General features: G+C 39.3%; 1 protein-coding gene across 2 annotated transcripts in view; it reads right to left on the bottom strand.

The window, feature by feature from the left end:
• The window catches only part of eipr1 (EARP complex and GARP complex interacting protein 1), a 79,598-nt gene that overhangs the window by 24,083 nt on the left and 36,095 nt on the right, over positions 1–19,420 (bottom strand). For both annotated transcript variants that reach the window (XM_044166441.1, XM_044166442.1), the window contains one exon: positions 16,067–16,203. In XM_044166441.1, the coding sequence (XP_044022376.1) occupies positions 16,067–16,203 (137 nt within the window). The remainder of the gene's footprint in view (positions 1–16,066; positions 16,204–19,420) is intronic.

Raw genomic sequence — 19,420 nt, 5'->3', positions numbered from 1 at the left:
ATGTCATAATTAATTCTAGCCAGTGTCTGTGTTCAGCCAAAGATCATTTATGAGGACCACTCTTAAACATCACTCTTCAATCGTGAGTAATCAATAAGTTATAATTTATATCAATAAGTTCTGAATCAGGACCTCCAGTATTTAACTTCAGTTACAAATGTTGAAAATGGAACCCAAATGGATTAGATAAGGGATTCAAAATAATTCTAATTTGACTAAACAGCATCTCTGTCTTGTTGTTTTATCCATAAACAGTTTCTTAATTTATATTTTAAAAACTTTACTGTATCACAATATACGTATATCGATATTGCAATACAAAAACTACATAAACGTATATTCAGCTGACAATTTATATTCAGTTGCATCTTCCTATGCATTAACATGCTTTATGGAATACTTATTCATGTATTGCATTTATCAGAATCAGAATCAGAAATACTTTATTGATCCCCGAAGGGAAACTCTGTTACAGCAGCTCGCCTTTATGTCAGTGCGCACAGGAGAAAGTACTAGCAAAAAATATTATACAATACACTATAAAAACAGGTCAGAAAATAAATTAAATATCAGGTGGGTATAAGTATAAAATAAAATAAGTGTGAAGTACCAAGTGGGTTTACCAGTTGATGATGATAATATAGTATAATAATACAATGTAATAATTTATGGAACAAGATTTTAAAGAAGAAAGGTTACCTATAGGAATAAACACATACAGTACATCTAAATATTTGAAACAGGCACTTATCAAACACCAGAATTCTAATCTGAGTCTTTTGGTGAACTCAAATTTCACTCAAAGTAGCAATTTCATGTGTAAGTTTGAGCTGGAACACATGATATATTTACAGTGCTCCCTCCCTATCCTGTGTGTGACTCTGAGTTAGAAGGCATGACCCCGGGCTGTAGGGTGGCTGGTGTTGGTGGCCGTGGAATGGGACGTGCCCGCCGCGTGAAAAGGAAATGGAGCAGGAAATTGGGTTAGTTTCATTCTTTCCCTCTCTGGTGTCTCTGAGCAATCCCCTCCATGCACGCACACACACGGCCCAGGCTAATAGTGTAGAGACCTGGGACTTTTTGTATGTGTGCGAGTGTGTGTTTGTGTTTGTATGAGTGCGGAGGATTAGAGTTGTGGCCGGCCTAAGCCACCAAATACGCTCGATCTCAAGTCATCTAGCCAGCTAGGCTGAGAGTGTGTGAGTGTATGTGATGGGGGGTTGATGAGGGGACAGGGGACCTATTACACACACTGTTAGGCGCTCACAGATAAAAACATAAAACTAGGAAAACACACTCCCAAATACTGTTATGTGTGTAAATACAGAAGAAGATATAGGTGTGTAAGAGGGAAGCTACGAATGTAGACAGACAAGCACACATTTGGCTATCACACACACACACACACACACACACACACACACACACACACTCTTGCACACACCCTCCTGGCTTAGTCTGGGTGATAAATCTCTCTGCTGAGGGGATCGACTGGAACTCACAGTCACACACATACATACACACACATGTCTCTGTTTCTATGACAACTGCTGTGGGGAGGGAGAGAAGAAGGGGGAGAAAAGAAAAATCGAAAGAGGAGAGCAATCATTTCATCGCTGATCAAAATTAAAGCCTGGCTTTGAGATGGAGCTGGCAGAGAAAGAAAGATGGGAGAAAGAGAGGCAGGCAGGTAGAGGGAGGGAGAGAAGAAGAGAGACGGAGAGTCTGCCCAGGCATAAAAGTAAGGGATCTTTACATCAAGCAGACTAAATGATTGGGGAGATCTTGATGGTTAGACTGAAGTGCTCACAAAAGTTTGAGAGAAAAACTAATATCACAACTAAGTGTATATTACCCAAAAATGATGTTGCATACCCTACACTTTATTAAAGACGTCTGAATTCAGTACTTGTCAATAATACTGTAGCAATCATACCACCCCAAGTATATATACATATATCCATACTGTACCTCAATTATCTTGATCTCAGAAAAATGTTTGAACAGGGTTATGATGGTGTAGTCCCTCATTCGTCCAGGAGTGTTAGCCTCAGTAGCTTAAATTTCTGAGTTCTCAGACCATTTTCACAATTGAGAATGACTTCCGGATGGGAGCCAAAACGTCTTGATTCTGAAAACAGTGTCCAGATGACTACGACTGAAATCTTTTCTACGATGAACAGGGTTATGTTAGAAGGAAAAACAGCCTGATCTTACATTTTCCCTTATCATACTTTTAACACCAGGACTAACTAGCTTTACACTGCAATATAATAACAATGCTGCTTCTAAGTCTTTAATGGATCAAGAACTGGTGAGTAATTTGTTTTAACCACAGTGTTTTAGCACAATATTTTGTTTGTAGCCGCCAAGTGCACATAAGTGCACCCTTTTACAGGGTTCTCGTTTTAATATGAGTCAGCCTGAAACATTTAAAAAATCAGCCAGAGACAGTGTTTTCAACCAACTCAAGGAGCTAACATTAGCTTAATAAGCTAGTTAGCTAGGTAGAGCTGATAAAATCTGCTAGCGGCAGTTCTCATCCTCAGCTGGCAAAACTGACCAATGAAATGAGAAGTCTGCTTTTGTCTACCTTTGTCTGAAATCAAGGACCAACTATTTAAAAATTACTACCAATTTTGAATGGAAAATCTGAGCCGTGTGAGAATGGAAAGCTTGACAAGTGTAGCAACAGTAACTAAGAGGGGTGGTGGGCTGGTATCATGAATCAAAGGGCATTTTTGTCCATTTTTGTTCTTTAATTTCATGGTCTGTGTAAGAATACACCATTATGAGAGTTACAGTACGATGTCTGATTCATGTATACTGGGGAGGGGGGACCCTGGAGCACATGAAAAGGTTACAGATGATCGATTTGACAGTAGGCTAGTTCAAAAGGTCACCCTCAAATCAACAGCGGCATATGGAATACCACTATTTCAAAAACAGCTGACATCTTTTGCATAATGGCTCGTATTATAATGTGAAATACGATACTCCTAATAGGCAACACTTTTTGCATAACAGTGCTATATTTGAATATGGGAATAAAATATGATGGAAAAGGCTTTTGAATAATGGTTTACCTTGGGTACCCTATCATTATGGCATGCCGAAGCACTGCCAAATCTGTTGAATAGGTGGGATGAAAAGGCTGTTTTTGGTCAGGAGGCATGCAATGTGAACAGGAGCTTGTGTTGTCTGTCTGGATGAGTTTGATGTTGTCTAGCACTTGTCTTTGTACCAACAGACAGCTGGCTTTTAACCTGGACTGTGAGGGAGCAAATAGCACCATTATTAATCATTTCACCTTCTTTTATGCTCTCTCTCTTTCCATTTCTGCTCATTGTGCTCCCTCTCTCTTTCTCTTGCTCGCTCTCTGTCAGTCTCTCTCTCGCTCACTCACACACACATGCACACACACACACACCACAGGGGAGGTGTAGGGAGTCCATGCTTCACTGCAGCGCTGCACTGCTTTTCAGTATGCACCCTGCAGTGCATGGTATGGCTGCAGGCCTGACAGCTATTACACAGCTCAGTGTGTGTGTGTGTGTCCGTGTGTGTGTTGCCCCTCACTGTGGACTGTCGGTCCAAGAGGGAATTTGGGGGAGATGCAGTGTAAGAGCATCTCCAGTAACAGACATCTCTCTCTCTCACACACACTCACACACATATACACAACTGTATGCCCAGTGGCTAGTACTACATGCCTGTTAGCTAGCCTAATATTATTCAAAGGCTCAAAGCACCCCAGTGTGCCAGGAATGACACACAGTTGGTTCTCCACAAACTAACACAACACTATTTTTTCATCATTTCTCTACAAAGACATTTTGAAGTTACTGACAGAATTGTTACTATTGTACAAATATACATTTATGTATCCATGCTTGCATACAGAAACAAAAAAGTGACTAAATTTAGCAAGGACTAAACTACTTTTTTTTGCATTTTCAAGAAATTGTTGCATCAAAAATGTGACACGAATTCAAATTAAGTCAAGTTTTGCACCACAAAAGCACAAGATCTTGGAGGTGAAAGCCCTGCATGTAAGAAGAACCATTCTGATACCAGCAGTGCCAATTATGGCAAGTAGATCTACTTGTGAAGGTTATTTAGACTTGGCCTGCTTAGATGAAGCCATAAATATAGTCTGTTGCAGACAAAGTCTGTCTTTTTTTTAATCATGTAAATTGTTAAACTACTTGCTATCACTACCTATAGGCTACCAATGTGCATCTGTGCAACACCTATGCACCTTCGTGAACCTTAAACTTTAAACATCTATTTATAACAACATACACTCAGTGACCACTTTATTAGGTACACCTGTACAATCTAATGCAGCGAGCTACCATGCAAGGTGGCCATTGGGATTAATATGGGGTTCAGTGTCCTGCCCAAGGACACCTCATGTATGTAAATGGGAAGGACAGAAAATTAGCACCTCTCAATGTACAGTGGTGTGCAAAAGTGTTTGCCTCCTTCCTGATTTCTTATTTTTTTGCATGTTTGTCACACTTAAATGTTTCACATCATCAAACAACTTAAAATATTAGTCAAAGATAACACAAGTAAACACAAAATGCAGTTTTTAATTGAAGGTTGTTATTATTAAGGGAAAACAAAATCCAAACCTACATGGCCCCCTACATGGCACTCATCTGAATGAGTCAGGACTTTGACTAGGCCTAAGACTTCATTTTGTTCTTCTTCAGCCATTCCAAATTTGAGCTCAGTCCAGAGGTGGACTTGTTGGTGTGTTTTGGATCATTGTCCTACTGCAGAACCCAAGTTCGATTCAGCTTGAGGTCATGAACAGAAGGCAGGACATTCTCCTTCAGGAGTTTTTGGTAGACAGCAGAATTCATGGTTCCATTTATCACAGCAAGTCTTCCAGGTCCTGAAGCAGCAAAACAGCCCCAGACCATCACACTACCACCACTATATTTTACTGTTGGTATGTTCTTTTTCTAAAATGTGGTGTTACTTTTGCGCCAGATGTAATGAGACACACACCTTCCAAAAAGTTCAACTTTTGTCTCGTCAGTCCACAGTATTTTCTCGTCAGTATTTTCCCAAAAGTCTTGGGGATCATCAAGATGTTTTCTGGCAAAAATGAGACGAGCCTTAATGTTCTTTTTGCTCAGCAGTGGTTTTCGTCTTGGAACTCTGCCATGCAGGCCATTTTTGCCCAGTCTCTTTCTTATGGTGGAGTCATAAACACTGACTTTAACTGAGGCAAGTGAGGCCTGCAGTTCTTTGGATGTTGTTGTGGGGTCTCTGAATGGCTGAAGAAGAACAAAATGATGACTTTGGAGTGGCCTAGTGGAGATAAGTTGAGCAAACTGTTTGCAAATGTTTATTCAACATCTGCTGCATAATAGCCAAACCTTATATGGATTCAGATGTGAATTTGATACAGCATTCTAGTGAAGCCAACAGACTTTGGAGTGGCCTAGTCAAAGTCCTGACCTGAATCCTATTGAGATGCTGTGGCATGACCTTAAAAAGGCAGTTCATGCTCCAAAACCCTCCAGTGTGGCTGAATTACAACAATTCTGCAAAGATGAGTGGGCCAAAATTCCTCCACAGTGCTGTAAAAGACTCATTGCAAGTTATCGCAAATGCTTGATTGCAGTTGTTGCTGCTAAGGGTGGCCCAACCAGTTATTAGGTTTAGGGGGCAATCACTTTTTCACACAGGGCCATGTAGGTTTGGATTTTGTTTTCCCTTAATAATAACAACCTTCATTTAAAAACTGCATTTTGTGTTTACTTGTGTTATCTTTGACTAATATTTAAATTTGTTTGATGATCTGAAACATTTAAGTGTGACAACATGCAAAAAAAATAAGAAATCAGGAAGGGGGCAAACACTTTTGCACACCACTGTAATGTAGTCCAGTAGGCTACAACACCACCTTTAACTGTGACTTCAGTAATAAAACATATAATTAAATGTATACATTTCCGACAACATTGCACATTATAAACTTCATAAAAAGGTAGAATTTATGGCAGAGCTGTTGTATTGAATTGCATTAGATTGTGCAGGTGTACCTAATAAAGTAGCCACTGAGTGTATGTTCTCATTTGACTGCTAAGTGGGTCCGACGTGCCAGTATCTAAGTGTAGTTTTTATGGGCTTCATCAAAGAGCACCGACTTTGTTGATCTATGACATGCTAAAACGTATAGTGGTAGCACAAGTTTAGACGAGTCACAAAGTCAGCAAACTATCTCTGTAATATCAACTATGCAGTGATATCTTTGCTGACATTATCTAACATTAGCCACCATAAGCTACTGGTCATAACAGACCAAGTACACTGAGCAAGTGTGTGTTTTATTGTTCATGCAAACCCAATTATTTGTCCCAACTGGAAGCTCTGTGGTTTCATCACTTCAAATCTGCTGTATATTTAATTAATATTGTGTGATAAATTCATATGTTACAGCCACCATATTCCTTCTAAAACCTCAACTTTTTGCACATATTGTTCATCATTGTTCATCATGCATTCATGAAAAATACCTTGCCTAAAAAATCACAACAGCAGCCCTGTACAAGAGGGATTAAGCTCTGAAAAATGTATTCAGAGCCTAAAAAAAGGTACAATGAAAAAGAGAGGCTGAGAAGAAGTGAAAATGTGTAAGAATTTTCCATTAAAAACCGCTTTCCGTCTCCAATATCAGAGCGGAGTATTCCATAATTTACATAATGCTGCATATTACATCAGTACAAACTAGAACAGGATCCATATATGTTTAATAAGCAGTATTATCTTTGTTTTGTTTTTTTAAAGCACTGTGTGTCTGGAAGACGAGGTTCTGTAGATACCGTGCTCCTCTCCAGGGTGTTAGATAACTAACTAGAGGCGGCTGCAACTGCTGGGCTGTTCTCCCTGTCCTTACTTCAGAGCAGGGCAGCCGTGATTGGGCTGGCAGAGTGGGTGACAAGCCCTGAGACTGTGGGGGGAGAAGAGAAGAGTGCGTTTGCTGTGTTTGTGTACTTTCATGTGTACTTTTTTGTGTGTGTGCGGGTGTGAGGGGACACCTCAGAGGTCATTTGAGGAGGCAGTGGAGCGTGCTGAGAGGCTGCCATCACACAGCTGCCATGCCAACTGGACACACACACACACAAAATCACACACAAACGCACAAGCAGGCCACATTTATGTAGAGGCATGAGCACGCAACACCACTCACACAAAAGCAGAAAGGTACACAAAGCAAAGAGCAAACACAGGCAAGCACACAGTCACTTGTCACATGCAAGTCACTCAAACAGACACACACATAAATGTGACTCACCGCTCATTCACACTTGCAAGCTTTCCACTCGCAACCACTTCACACTTGCGCATGGATGTGCACACATGAACATACACACACACACACACACACACACACACACACACACACACACACACACACACACACACACACACACCCCATGTCCTTGGTTGTTGTCTGTCATAACTCCAATGTATAAATGACAAAAAAAAAAAATCATACAGAAACCACAGACCTATTATTTACAATCGCTTGAAGCTATTAAAATGTTTGTTTTTTGTTTTACATTTTACTTTTTACATTTAATTGTTTTTTAGCTTTTAGGGAAACTAAAGATTACATTCATTATTGATCCATCTGCCAAGTATTTTCTCAATGAATTGATTAAGTTACCAGAAAATAGTAAAAAATGCCCATTATAATTTCCCATAACATAAGATGACATATTGAAATTGCTTGTTTTGTGGGACCAACAATCCAAAACCCAAAGAGATTCAGTTTACTATCATCGAAAACAAGGAAAAGCAACAAATCTTCACATTTAAGAAGCTGGAAGCAGACAATTGTGGTCATTTTGGCTTTATAATTATTAATCAATTATCAAAATTGATGCTGATTATTTTTCTGTCGATCAGCTGATTGATTAATTGTCTAACCGTTTCAGCTCTATATATTTTACTTTTGTAAACTATATCTTTCTTAATGGAAATTATTACTGTAAATCCAGACAAATACCTTCAGTGATGCTCATAAGGCAAACAACCACTAATATGAAGAGGAATCAGTTCTATCTTTCTAAACATTAAAGCTAGGGTAGGTAACGTTGGAGAAACTAACAAGAGACTATATTTTGAAAGTATCCAACCGAAAAAATTCCACCCCTTCAGGCCTCCATCCAAAGCCACTCCCCCAAAACACATTTTCATGCGCAATGAGTGCACGGGCAGTGCAGGTAGGTAGGAAGGAAGACAGGTAGGTAGATTGGATGGACTTATTACAGGCCTGCGACAGCCACAAATAACGGATTTGATTTATTGATTGCTGTCAGGATGTAAATAGAATTTCAACAAATATAACAAAAAATGCTTCTGAAATACATTACCTACCCTAGCTTTAAGTTATTCTTTAGATAAATATGAATGTACTCCCTATCCATATGAAAGTAAAAGCTACTTGATCATATCGTCCCTTAACCAACAGCGAATGATTGATGGACCAGTCATTACAATCTCAGGCTATGCAGATAAAAAATTCTCAAACCCACAGAACTTTATTTAAAATGTTAGCCTAGTTTCCAAAGATACAAGCTCAATTTCAGGGAAATGTGTATAAAATAATGCACAAGAGATCTTTCAGTACACTGTGATATTAGAGATGAGACTGTGGTCTCTACTAACAAGCCCTGTGCTGCCGCCCCTTCCTTCCCTTTGTGCCGACGGCCAAATCAGCACTGTTGCATCTTTCAAAATAGCACAGCAGGAGAACGTCCAAAAACGTAGTGTGCAGGAACTCTATCATTTGTTATGGGGCTGACGGGGAGTGATATCAATGATTCAGCTATCTTATCTGGGCCTGTGATACGCATCTTGTAAATATATTCTCTCTCTCTCCCCATCTCTCTCTCCTTCACCCATCACCCCTCTCAATCTGTTCGGCACATTGCTGTTATCATGGCGATGGATAGCAAGGTTATTATTATTCCTCTATTATTCCACACGTACAAACATGCTGACCTCACTCATCACACACCTCTGAAGCACAGGGAACACAAACAAAACACACACATACACAAACATACACACACACAGCTAGAGGTTGTAAGGTGGGTAGCTGATAACCTGGAATTACAAGTGTAGCATGATCAACCCCAATCCTGATGAACATTTTGGATGTTCATTAATGAAAACACTTAGACTTTTTCTGAAAACTGGCTTCTAAGTCATAAACCAGAAACTGATAAGCCTTCCCCAGCAACCTCCTCTGTCAATTTGACCTTTGACGGACTCAGGTCACTAATGGAAGGTTGAATAACAATTACTCGATTTATGGCCTGCAAAAACTCACAAGCATGAACAACCTAAGCCAGTCTAATAAATTACAACTTACACTCCCTGATCGTGCATAACACAACCTGACACCACCCTCTTTCAAGAAACATCTCATGATCTCTGGTCTTCATCAAGTTAAAACCAGGACCTGAAACATTAAGACTAAAGGGAAAAAAAGAAAATGACTTTGCCATGCAGAATCAAATGTATTAATTGATGTGTTATGCTGAGTAACAATGTAAGAAGAATGTGGAACTTGACACTTGTCATGCTGATACCACTAGACCCTGTCAACAAGAACTGTTCTTTATGTAAAGAAATCACTATGATGTCATACAAAGTATGGATCACCATCTTATGTATTAACAAACTATTCTTTCAGGACATCCATAATACTTTGGGACAACAAGTAAGTCCTTGCTTGCCACTCTAATGACATACATTGCCAAGAATATTTTCAACTGATCTGTTGTTGTCTTAACCTTAATATTAATCAACTGAACATGCCTAAGGTTACTGAATGGTACATATTCGCCTATTATGATGTGCTGAATAGCTAATGAAGCAGGAAATGTGAATATGTATCTACATGACAATTACTTTATCATGGCTGGTAACAAGAGGAAATTTAACTGAAATGCTGAATTCCACAGCCCTCAGAGCACGCGTGTGTTTCTGCTGACCCTCCTCCTCCTCTCACCCCATGAGAAGAAAGACAACCCTAACCCTAACAGACAGGCAAAACACATTCCTGAGATACAAAGATTGCTGAAATATGTGGACATCTAATTTGTGTGATTGTATTTTCCTATTTAATTTACTGTTATAGATATGTGCGTATAACCTATACATAGTGTGTCGTCATAATAGCAGATTTCGTAACATATATTAGGCCTACCATGTCTGACATTTAATTAACACTGTCAGTTAATTACTTATAAGTTATAAGTCGACAATATTCTGTTTTATTCATAAAAGTGTGTGGTGCCTTCCAACAACTGATAAGAAAAAGCTATAACATGGGAGAATTAAACTCAAAACTTTATTAATCCATCAGAAAGAATTATGATAAGATTATGGTGGGAGTGGAGTCATGTCTCGCACCTTGAACACAACCTAGCCCTCTTACAGAAGACTTAAAGACAAGAGGAAACTTATTGTCCCTGCCCCTACTCTCCAAGACCAAAACCTAGACCTAAAAAGGAGGCTGTGCCATCTCTGAGATCCAACACGACAAACGTTAGAAAAGACAAAAACCTGGGCCTTATGCACCAGTCACATGGTGCAGAGAAGGAGAAATAGAGAGAGATGGAGAGACGGAGCAAAATAGAATCAAAGACTTAACTCTTAAAGAAAGAAACTATTAGCGGGTTTCTTATCTGGTAAATTGCTGATACCAGATTAAAGAAGTTGCTACATCCAGTTGCAGCACTGGAGTCAACATCTGGCAGACGCTCAGACCGTGTTGCCATCACAACCAAACTTCATCAGACTGCTTATGGAGGAAGAGATCCGACTCAGGCCAGAGTCGCCCCATGGTACCGACAGTGCGTCCTGAAACATGGAACTCAAGGGAGTTTCACCCGGAACCAATTGCCACAGAGTGCCCCAGAAAAATGGCACTGCTTTTCCTCTCCTCTTCCCTCCAGGGCAACGCTTACCCTGCTTAGACAAAACTAAGGTGAAACAACATATACTTTTCTGTGACATTGGGGTTTGACACTTTAGCTTAACAGGAACAATTAGAAAATGTAGAAGAAAATTAGGATCTTTCATCAACATAGTTATGATAGCAAAATTATTTCAGGTGATTAATAATTCCTAATAATAATCTCCCTCTGTGTCAAATGGTCATTCATTCACTTAATTATTAATCACTGTGTTCATATCATTCATGGTTGCATTTATCAGTTTATTTGTGTGTTTAGTAGTGTAGTTGTTTGTGTAGTCTAGTAGTTATTGTCTTGCATGTGTAGTTAGTAAATAAAAATTAAATAAAAATGTATGTAACGTTGGTTATTGTGTATTTGTGCGTATGAAATATTCAGGTCACTGTCCCGAGACAAGAACTCTGCAGCAAGTTCAAATTGAGACTAAATTGATTATTAATTAAACTGATTATTAATTAATTTATTTATTAATTTCTCTATGTAAAATGAGTGGCGCCCAGTTTTAAAATTAATTTACTGAGTTAAACATTTACTATGAACGCTGATTTTATTCTGATAGCTGGAAGTGAGTGTAAACCTGCTCCTTCCTCTTACCAAAATTAAGGTAATTCGATATGATCAGTTTAATGCATTTAAACCTTTAACCTGCTACATAAGGTTAATGTGTGGTAGTACACATTTTCCATGTCAAGCAGGAACATTTGTGTTCTGTCGCCTCGCACTTTATAATGTGCTGAAGAGAAGCTTACACTTCATTAGATTCATGAACAACCACAGGACGGCAAACAAAACGTGTTAGAGGAAATTCACAGAGATTCCCTCTGCCAGTTAGTCCACTGTTACCACAGCCTTCCTAGCGTTTCCACAGAGAACATTATGCCAAACACACCTCATTGCACATTTCAGATATTTATCTGGACAAAAACAGAACTCTGAATTTGGATCAAAATCGGAGCAATGTGCAGGTTTGTTTTTGTTTTTTTCTTGTCTTCAATTTTGCTACTTACATTCAGAAAAGTATTTTCCAATAAATTATAAAAATTCAGTGATGATAGTAGTATTCTTAAAGAAAGACAAATATAGGTTTTGTCAAGGAGCTCAAGATGATTTAACTGCAATACTGTGGGTCATGATTAGGGCTGGGTATCATTTGTAATTTTTTGATACTGGTGCCAATACGATACAGAATTTTAGAATCTCACATTGAGGAATATGAAAAAAAAAATTGAAAACCACTTTTTTCTATTTAACAATATAAGCTAAAAGCCTTCAAAAGCATCAGTGTTTAATTTTAACACAATGCAGCTTTAAAGGGACTTTACCTCAATAAAATACAGTCTACATTTACCAACATTATTATTTAAATGAGGAAATATCAAAGAATAAGTAATGTAAGGATCTGACCAAACATTAAATACCAGCTTTCAATTCTTGACACTAGACCCAGGCCAGATTCCTTTAACGTCCAAACTAAAGTAACAGGACTTTTTAAAAACAGGCTTTTATCAATGTCAGATATCAAGTCTCAAGTCTTTCAGGTATCAAGTCTTTCAGTTAAAGGTGGCATATTTGCACCCCGTAATGGGTCACCACTGTGGCAACTAGACTTGAGTTTGTGTATGCAGTGAGTTGCTCCAACTTTTCTGTGTGAGCCAGAATATTGAACTGTGCTGACTGGACCAGTGTCCACGGACCTTGAGCCAACAGGCCTTCAGATGTTTGCAGTCATAATTCAATTTGATACATAGAGCAGTTATGACTTTGGATTGAAAATACAACATCAGATTCTATTCTCTGATAAGCAAGTCAGTGGTAGAGATGTAGAGATATGCCGGTATACGAGTACTGTATATCGTGGTGAAACATTCTGATGGTTCCAACCCCACCAACAACTGCTATTACCAAAAAACCCAAACAGCCAAAACACCCAAATGAAATATGAAAACATGAATGGTGCATAGAATCTAAAACAGACAGCGCATTCAAAGAAAAAACTGTTCTTAATGTTCAACAACCAACCTGCTTTGTTTAAGGTGTTTTAAGTGTATTTGATGTTAGTTCTTTTGCAGAGTCCAATAAAGAGTCCATACAGTTTAGTTTTTTAGGATTAATAAAATTCTAGGTACTCATGATATGAAGTAATTTTACAATATTTTAGCACGAACAGTAGTTTTTCAGTAAAGTTTGTTAATTATCATGATAAAACTGTTTGGCCACAATAACCAATGAAATTAAAATTTGATACCGTCACATCCCTTGTCACTGGTGTTCATGTTGTTGAGTCCAATTTACTGTTTCATTGTGGCTGATACATAGCCTAATTTTACTGTCAGTCCTTTATTGACACATACAGCAAAACTGTTTCTAACCTGCCCATAAAGTATACTGTACATTGCAGCAAAGAGATATGTGGTGTGTTTCTACTGCCAAAATGGCAGAAATGTCATTAAGCTACCAGTATTTAGGGTCGGGAGTTGTCTGGTTCTGTGTTGTTAACTGGTGCTGGTTTGACTAGTTACTTACAATAAAAAGCAAAGGTTGTTTTGTTAATGTTATGTGAATATGGACATTAGAAAAGTACATATAGCTTTTAATAAATCAATAATAAAAATGTTTATTATTTATCATATTAGCATTTAAAAAGAGAAAACAAACACAAATATTTGGTCAGTACCAAAAGTACTAAAATATAAGCTCTAGTCATGATTCAATTAGATATCATTGATTGGATAACACAATATTGAAATTGCAAATAAATAAATGACAGTTGAGTTTTTCCAGAGACTGAATATATAGGGCTTTAAATATGCATATGCAATACATGTGCAGTACTGATGTGGATTGGTGGGGAGAGTTGTGGCAAAATTCAACTGTAATATTTTCATTCAGCATGATGAGTCAAATTAAATGCATTTCTGTGTACTTTAGTATAGACCAACATACAGGTGAAAAGGCTAGTAAGGAATGATAAGGGAGCCTACCTGGAGGAACTGGCCAACCCAGCCGAAAGAGCAGCTACAAGCAACCAACAAGAAACAGGCTACAAAATCACAAACCTGTACTACCACAAACTGGTAGTAAGTTCAGAACCAGTAACCTCATCAAAGACAAACATGGACATCTACTTACCACACAAAAAGAACAGGAACAAGAGGTGGAAAGAACACTTCAGAGAGATTCTCAACAGAGACCCCACTCTACAGCCAACAGAGATACAGGAAGCTGCAGAAGACCTGGACATCAACATCAACCCACCAACAAAAAGGGATATCACAGAAGCCATTAAATCATGAAAAAACAGGAAGTCCCCTGGTGCTTCAAAGCTGATCCAGAATTGGCTGCCAACATCCTCCTTCCACTATTTACTGACATCTGCCTGGAAGGGAAGATACCATCAGACTGGACAAAAGGAGTGATTGTTAAAGTACCAAAGAAAGGCACACTAGCAGACTGCAACAACTGGAGGAGCATTGCACTTCTGTCAGTTCCCAGCAAGAGTTTTTGCAAGATCATCATACACGAACATTACATGACATGCCGTAGATGAATTACTCCGAGACGAACAAGCAGGATTTAGGAAAGGCAAAGGGTCTATAGACCAGATCTTCGCTCTCAGGAACATCATTGAGCAGTGCAGTGAATGGCAACGACAACTATACATAAACTTCATCGACTTCAAGAAGGCTTTTGACAGCATCCACCATGATAGCCTCTGGAAGATCCTCAGAAGTAATCGTATCCCCTCTCATATTGTGAACATCATCCAACAGTTTTACATCAGCTTTTCCAGCACTGTAGGGGCAAACAAAACCAGCTTTGCAGTAGAATCCGGAGTCCGCCAAGGATGTGTAATGTCAACACTATTATTCAACCTCACTATAGACTGGGTCATGTGGAGAACAACAGAAGATCAGGCGAGAGGAATTTGATGGACTCTCTATTCCACCCTTGAAGACCTTGACTTTGATGATGATCTAGCCCTCCTCTCACATACACCTCACCATTTACAGGACAAAACAGTGAGACTCCAGTCCTATGGGCAACAAGCTGTGTATTGTCAACACTACTCTATGGAGTAGAATTCTGAACAGGACAGGACACCCATAATACATCATGCCTACGAAAAATCATGCATGTTTTTTGGCAAAACACCAGCTCCAACAACAACCTTCTCAGAATCACTCAGCAAGACAAAATACTGTACATAAAACATTACATAGACGCCGGTGGACCTGGATAGGACATGTGCTCAGAATGGAAACAACAGCAATTCCCAAAATTGCATTCCATTGGACCCCAGAGGGTAAACAAAAGAGAGGGAGACCCAAAATAACACGGCGCAGGACTATTGAGAGAGAGCTACAACACCACCATCAAAGATGGGGAACCATGGAGAAGGCAAGCGATAGACAGAAGTGGAGGGATTTTGTTGCTGCTCTATGCGCCTGGCGAAATGGGAATGACTGACTGACTGTGTACTGCACTGAAATATCTTGTAATGACATGTAAACACATGCTGAAATTGTTAAGCTCTGAGAGGTTAACTTACACGACTCACTTCTGTCAGATTTAAATGCAGGCTGTAGGAAAACATCCGACTAGTTTTAAGTGCATGTGTAAAAAAAAAAGTGCCTTAATAATGAGTGGGAAAGCTTACAGAAAACATGCCTCATGTTGCTCTTTTTAAATTTTCAATCCTCAATGCGCCAAAGCACTGCCTTTTTAAATTCTTCTTCTTGGCACAGGCTTACTGGCAGCCATAGTATTATTGAGCCTATCTGGTTTCATCAACTCAAGTATCTGTACCTCTTCAGATTTTCAGAAAAAATATCAATACAGTGAAATAGGAGGAGAGGTTTTTATAAAATAACAAACAACAACAAAAAAATAAAAAAAAATAAATAAATAAATAAAAAACTGGATTCTCTTAAATAATGGCCATTTAAAGTATCAATATCAGGATTTGCAGTAAAAACTGTAAAACTATATGTATGCAGAATGTATTGGGATATTGTATTTTCAGACCAGCCCCAGTAAGCGAAGCTCACCTCATGGTGCGGAGGTCCCAGCCTCGTATGGCCGTGTCATTCGCTGTGGCGAGCTGGCTGCAGTTGTGGTGGGGGCTCCACTTGCCTGAGGTGAACTTCAGTTGACCTTTGCCCTCCAGGGTGGCAGTGCTGGAGACCTGCAGAGGAGAGCAACACCTTCATTACCATCTCTGAGCAGGGACGTGAATTTCATCCAAATATCTGTGACAGGTTCAGCCAGTACAGTGCATTCAATCAGCATAATAAAACATTATTAGGAGCAATTTTCTCTGCAGGCCACACTCAAGACTACAATTGTTCAGTATGACTCTGTAGTAATATTTTAGGCATTACTGGCACACCAGCTGCCTGCAGATTTGCACCACGCTGAATCGAATTCTTATGTGAATGTCAGATGTTGTGTTTTCAGCTTGTTATGATTCCAACAAAATACTAATTAATACAGCTTTAAATGACCTGTTAAGATAGAAAGTATGCAGTGATGGGACTGAATAATAAAGTAACATTAAATTCAAATTCCATGTTTTAGAAAAATGAAATTTTTATCAGAAATGCAAGGATACCACCATCATCAGTAGTGGTATTTATATTTTCTCAGAATCTGCACTGTACCTGTAGCATTAAATAAATACTGAATGTTCTGACAATGAATGCATCCCTCTTCAAAGTGGAGCCACTCTCTCCATGCTCCAACATATGGATTAATATGTTCTGTTCTCATTTCAATGCCCAACAGCACAACAGGACCTAAACAGCCAGAACCAGCAACAGCATGCACCTGTCTCCTCTGTAACCTGATGCTCAGTCAGCAGATCTACTGACTCCTGGCTCTCCTTGGTCCCATGAGGGAGTCTATACACTAAATCTAGTTACTTATGGATCGACTGTCGAACATGAGCCCTTGGAGGATTTAAGACTAATGAGTGTTGAAAGCTGAATCAAACTAGCCTGTTTAGACTGGTTGAAAATCAGTCAAATTTATTGTAATGTCTTAGGTAGTTCAACAGAAAAACATTTAACTGACAAAATGTCTCTGGATACAAAAAAAGTAGTTTAGCTGAAAGGCAGTCAGGTTAAATTGCAACATTTAAAGCTTTTCAAACAAGATGACATGCATGTCATTGGATATTTATCAAACCTGCTACAAATATTTCACAGGGCAACAATGAAGGTGAAATGAATTAAAGTCAAAACACTTCAAGGACTTTGAATTATAAAGCATATCACTTCATCAGGCTACTTTAAAAATTAAATCCAATTAATTCAGCAGGCTGGCTTTAGAAAGGGTTATCTTTCCCTTACACTATGATGCATCTAAAAATTCTAAAAAGCAGCATCAGTGCTCCATTTTTTCTGCTGTCTATCTGCAGGTTTTCATCCTCATCTTTCTCCTTCTCCCATTTCTCTCTCTCTCCCTCTCCCATCTCTGCCTGTTGGAGCAGGGATCATCGATCGCCCCGTCACTACACAGCTCCCTGGTACACTCTCATTATTTCAGCAAGAGAGGACAGAGGCAGAGTGAGCGAGAGAGAGAGAGAGAGAGAGAGAGAGAGAGAGAGAGAGAGAGAGAGAGACAGGCCGACAGAGCAGCAAGGTGGGAGGGAGGGAGGGAGGGAGGGAGGGAGGAAGACTGAGAAAAGCAGATTGGACAAAAGGAAGAAGGACAGAGGGTAGAAGACGACAAGAAATGAAAAGAAAGGCGTGAAAAGAAAGGAGCTGAAGAAAGGTGGCAGAAGAAAGGGGACAAATAAAAATCAGACAAGGAGAGAAGCTGGGTTTCCTCTGTGGCCTTGATGTAAAATTCCATGACTTTTCCATGAATTTTCATCATTAAATCAGAGTTCCTCCATGAACACAGAAATTCTTGCTTCTTGGTTTATTAAAGTGGTCATTTACAAGACTCCGTCCCATTTTTTATGTCAGGTTAGGGATACTGAGCATACCAATCATGAGCAAAACAGACATGTTGCGACTTATTTGATTAAAGGCACATTGAAATGGCAGTTAGATCACCTTTACATAACTTGTTTTTAACTATGTATTCATGTGCGCATGATGGCTATCCCTGTTTACCTTGCAATCCTTCATTGGTTGTGTGCATCCTCAGAAATTACAGCTAAAGGTGTTAGTATGACCCAATTGAAATGCTTGTTGGATGGTCTTAAACCCCCTACCCCCACACCTTTCCGATATCAGAATTGGGGGGGGACTGCATCCGACAATTTCTGTAACTTTAGAAAACTGACAACATGACAAGCACGCCAACTTCACACAGCAATTGGCCTGTTGTGTGGAGGTGAGAAAGTAAGCAGGGTTTTAACTTCTTTCTCAAGCCCTCTTTTTCATTCTTTACACATCTAATTCTAGTATGTTTCGTATGACCAACCGAGTGTGACACTATGAATGCCTTTTAAACGATTAGCACCATCCACCCCTCTCTATGATGGCAGGCTTTTCAGCCCAAATTCAAGTGTAGCGGTTCAGAACAGCTATAATCACTGGTCAGATGACATGTTGTACAAACTTTGCTTTAAGCATACTTCCGCCTAAAGCATCCTAGATGTAATTAAGCAGATGAATGGTGTGGTCAGTATATCAGGGTATAAAGTAAGGTCATCTGAAGACTCTAACAAAATGATGGCGGCAGAAGGTTTCGATGAGAAATTAATAGAGAATGTCGCTGATGGCGCTTTTTCTGCTGTGATGTTACTATTAACATTACGGTATTGTGTGTCTTCATTTATCCAAAGGGGTCAGATTTCCATTGTAACTGGGATTCTGTGGGAAAAAACACCACCATCTATTGCAAAGAATATTGAGAATGAAACACAAGAATTGATCAAGTTCCCTGACTTCCTCTTGACAGAACAGAAGCTCTGTAAACTCCATGATCAGTGGGAAGCTTCGTGCATCCCAGGTTCCCAGCTTTATTAGTGCACTAACTGAATTAGCGGCCCTAACAAGGCAGTACACATAACACTAGGGAACGCATTCATTTAGGACACAAGCAGCACTAATGCAAAGCTATCTGTCAAATCGCCTTGCATTTATGCTTTCTCTAGACTCCAGAAGAGAGTGTGTATGTGAGCAGATGAGCAAAACAAGGTGTGTGGGTGTGCTGTGAGCCGGCAGAGATGTTCTCATTCAATTCCACCAGTGATTCTAATTGATGAGCCATGCACATGCATGCAGACACACACACACACACACACGCACACACACACATAAACACACAAATATTCCTTCAAAACAATGCACACTGGTAAGCTTATGCACATGATCCTCTCTTATATATGCATACACACACTCACGTAAACACCCACACTGAACACACACACTAATCTAGGCCAGGCC

The sequence above is a fragment of the Siniperca chuatsi genome, linkage group LG15, assembly GCF_020085105.1.
Source record: "Siniperca chuatsi isolate FFG_IHB_CAS linkage group LG15, ASM2008510v1, whole genome shotgun sequence".
NCBI lineage: Eukaryota > Metazoa > Chordata > Actinopteri > Centrarchiformes > Sinipercidae > Siniperca > Siniperca chuatsi.
The sequence above is the reverse complement of the archived record's forward strand: the minus strand, read 5'-3'. Positions and strand labels throughout refer to the sequence as shown.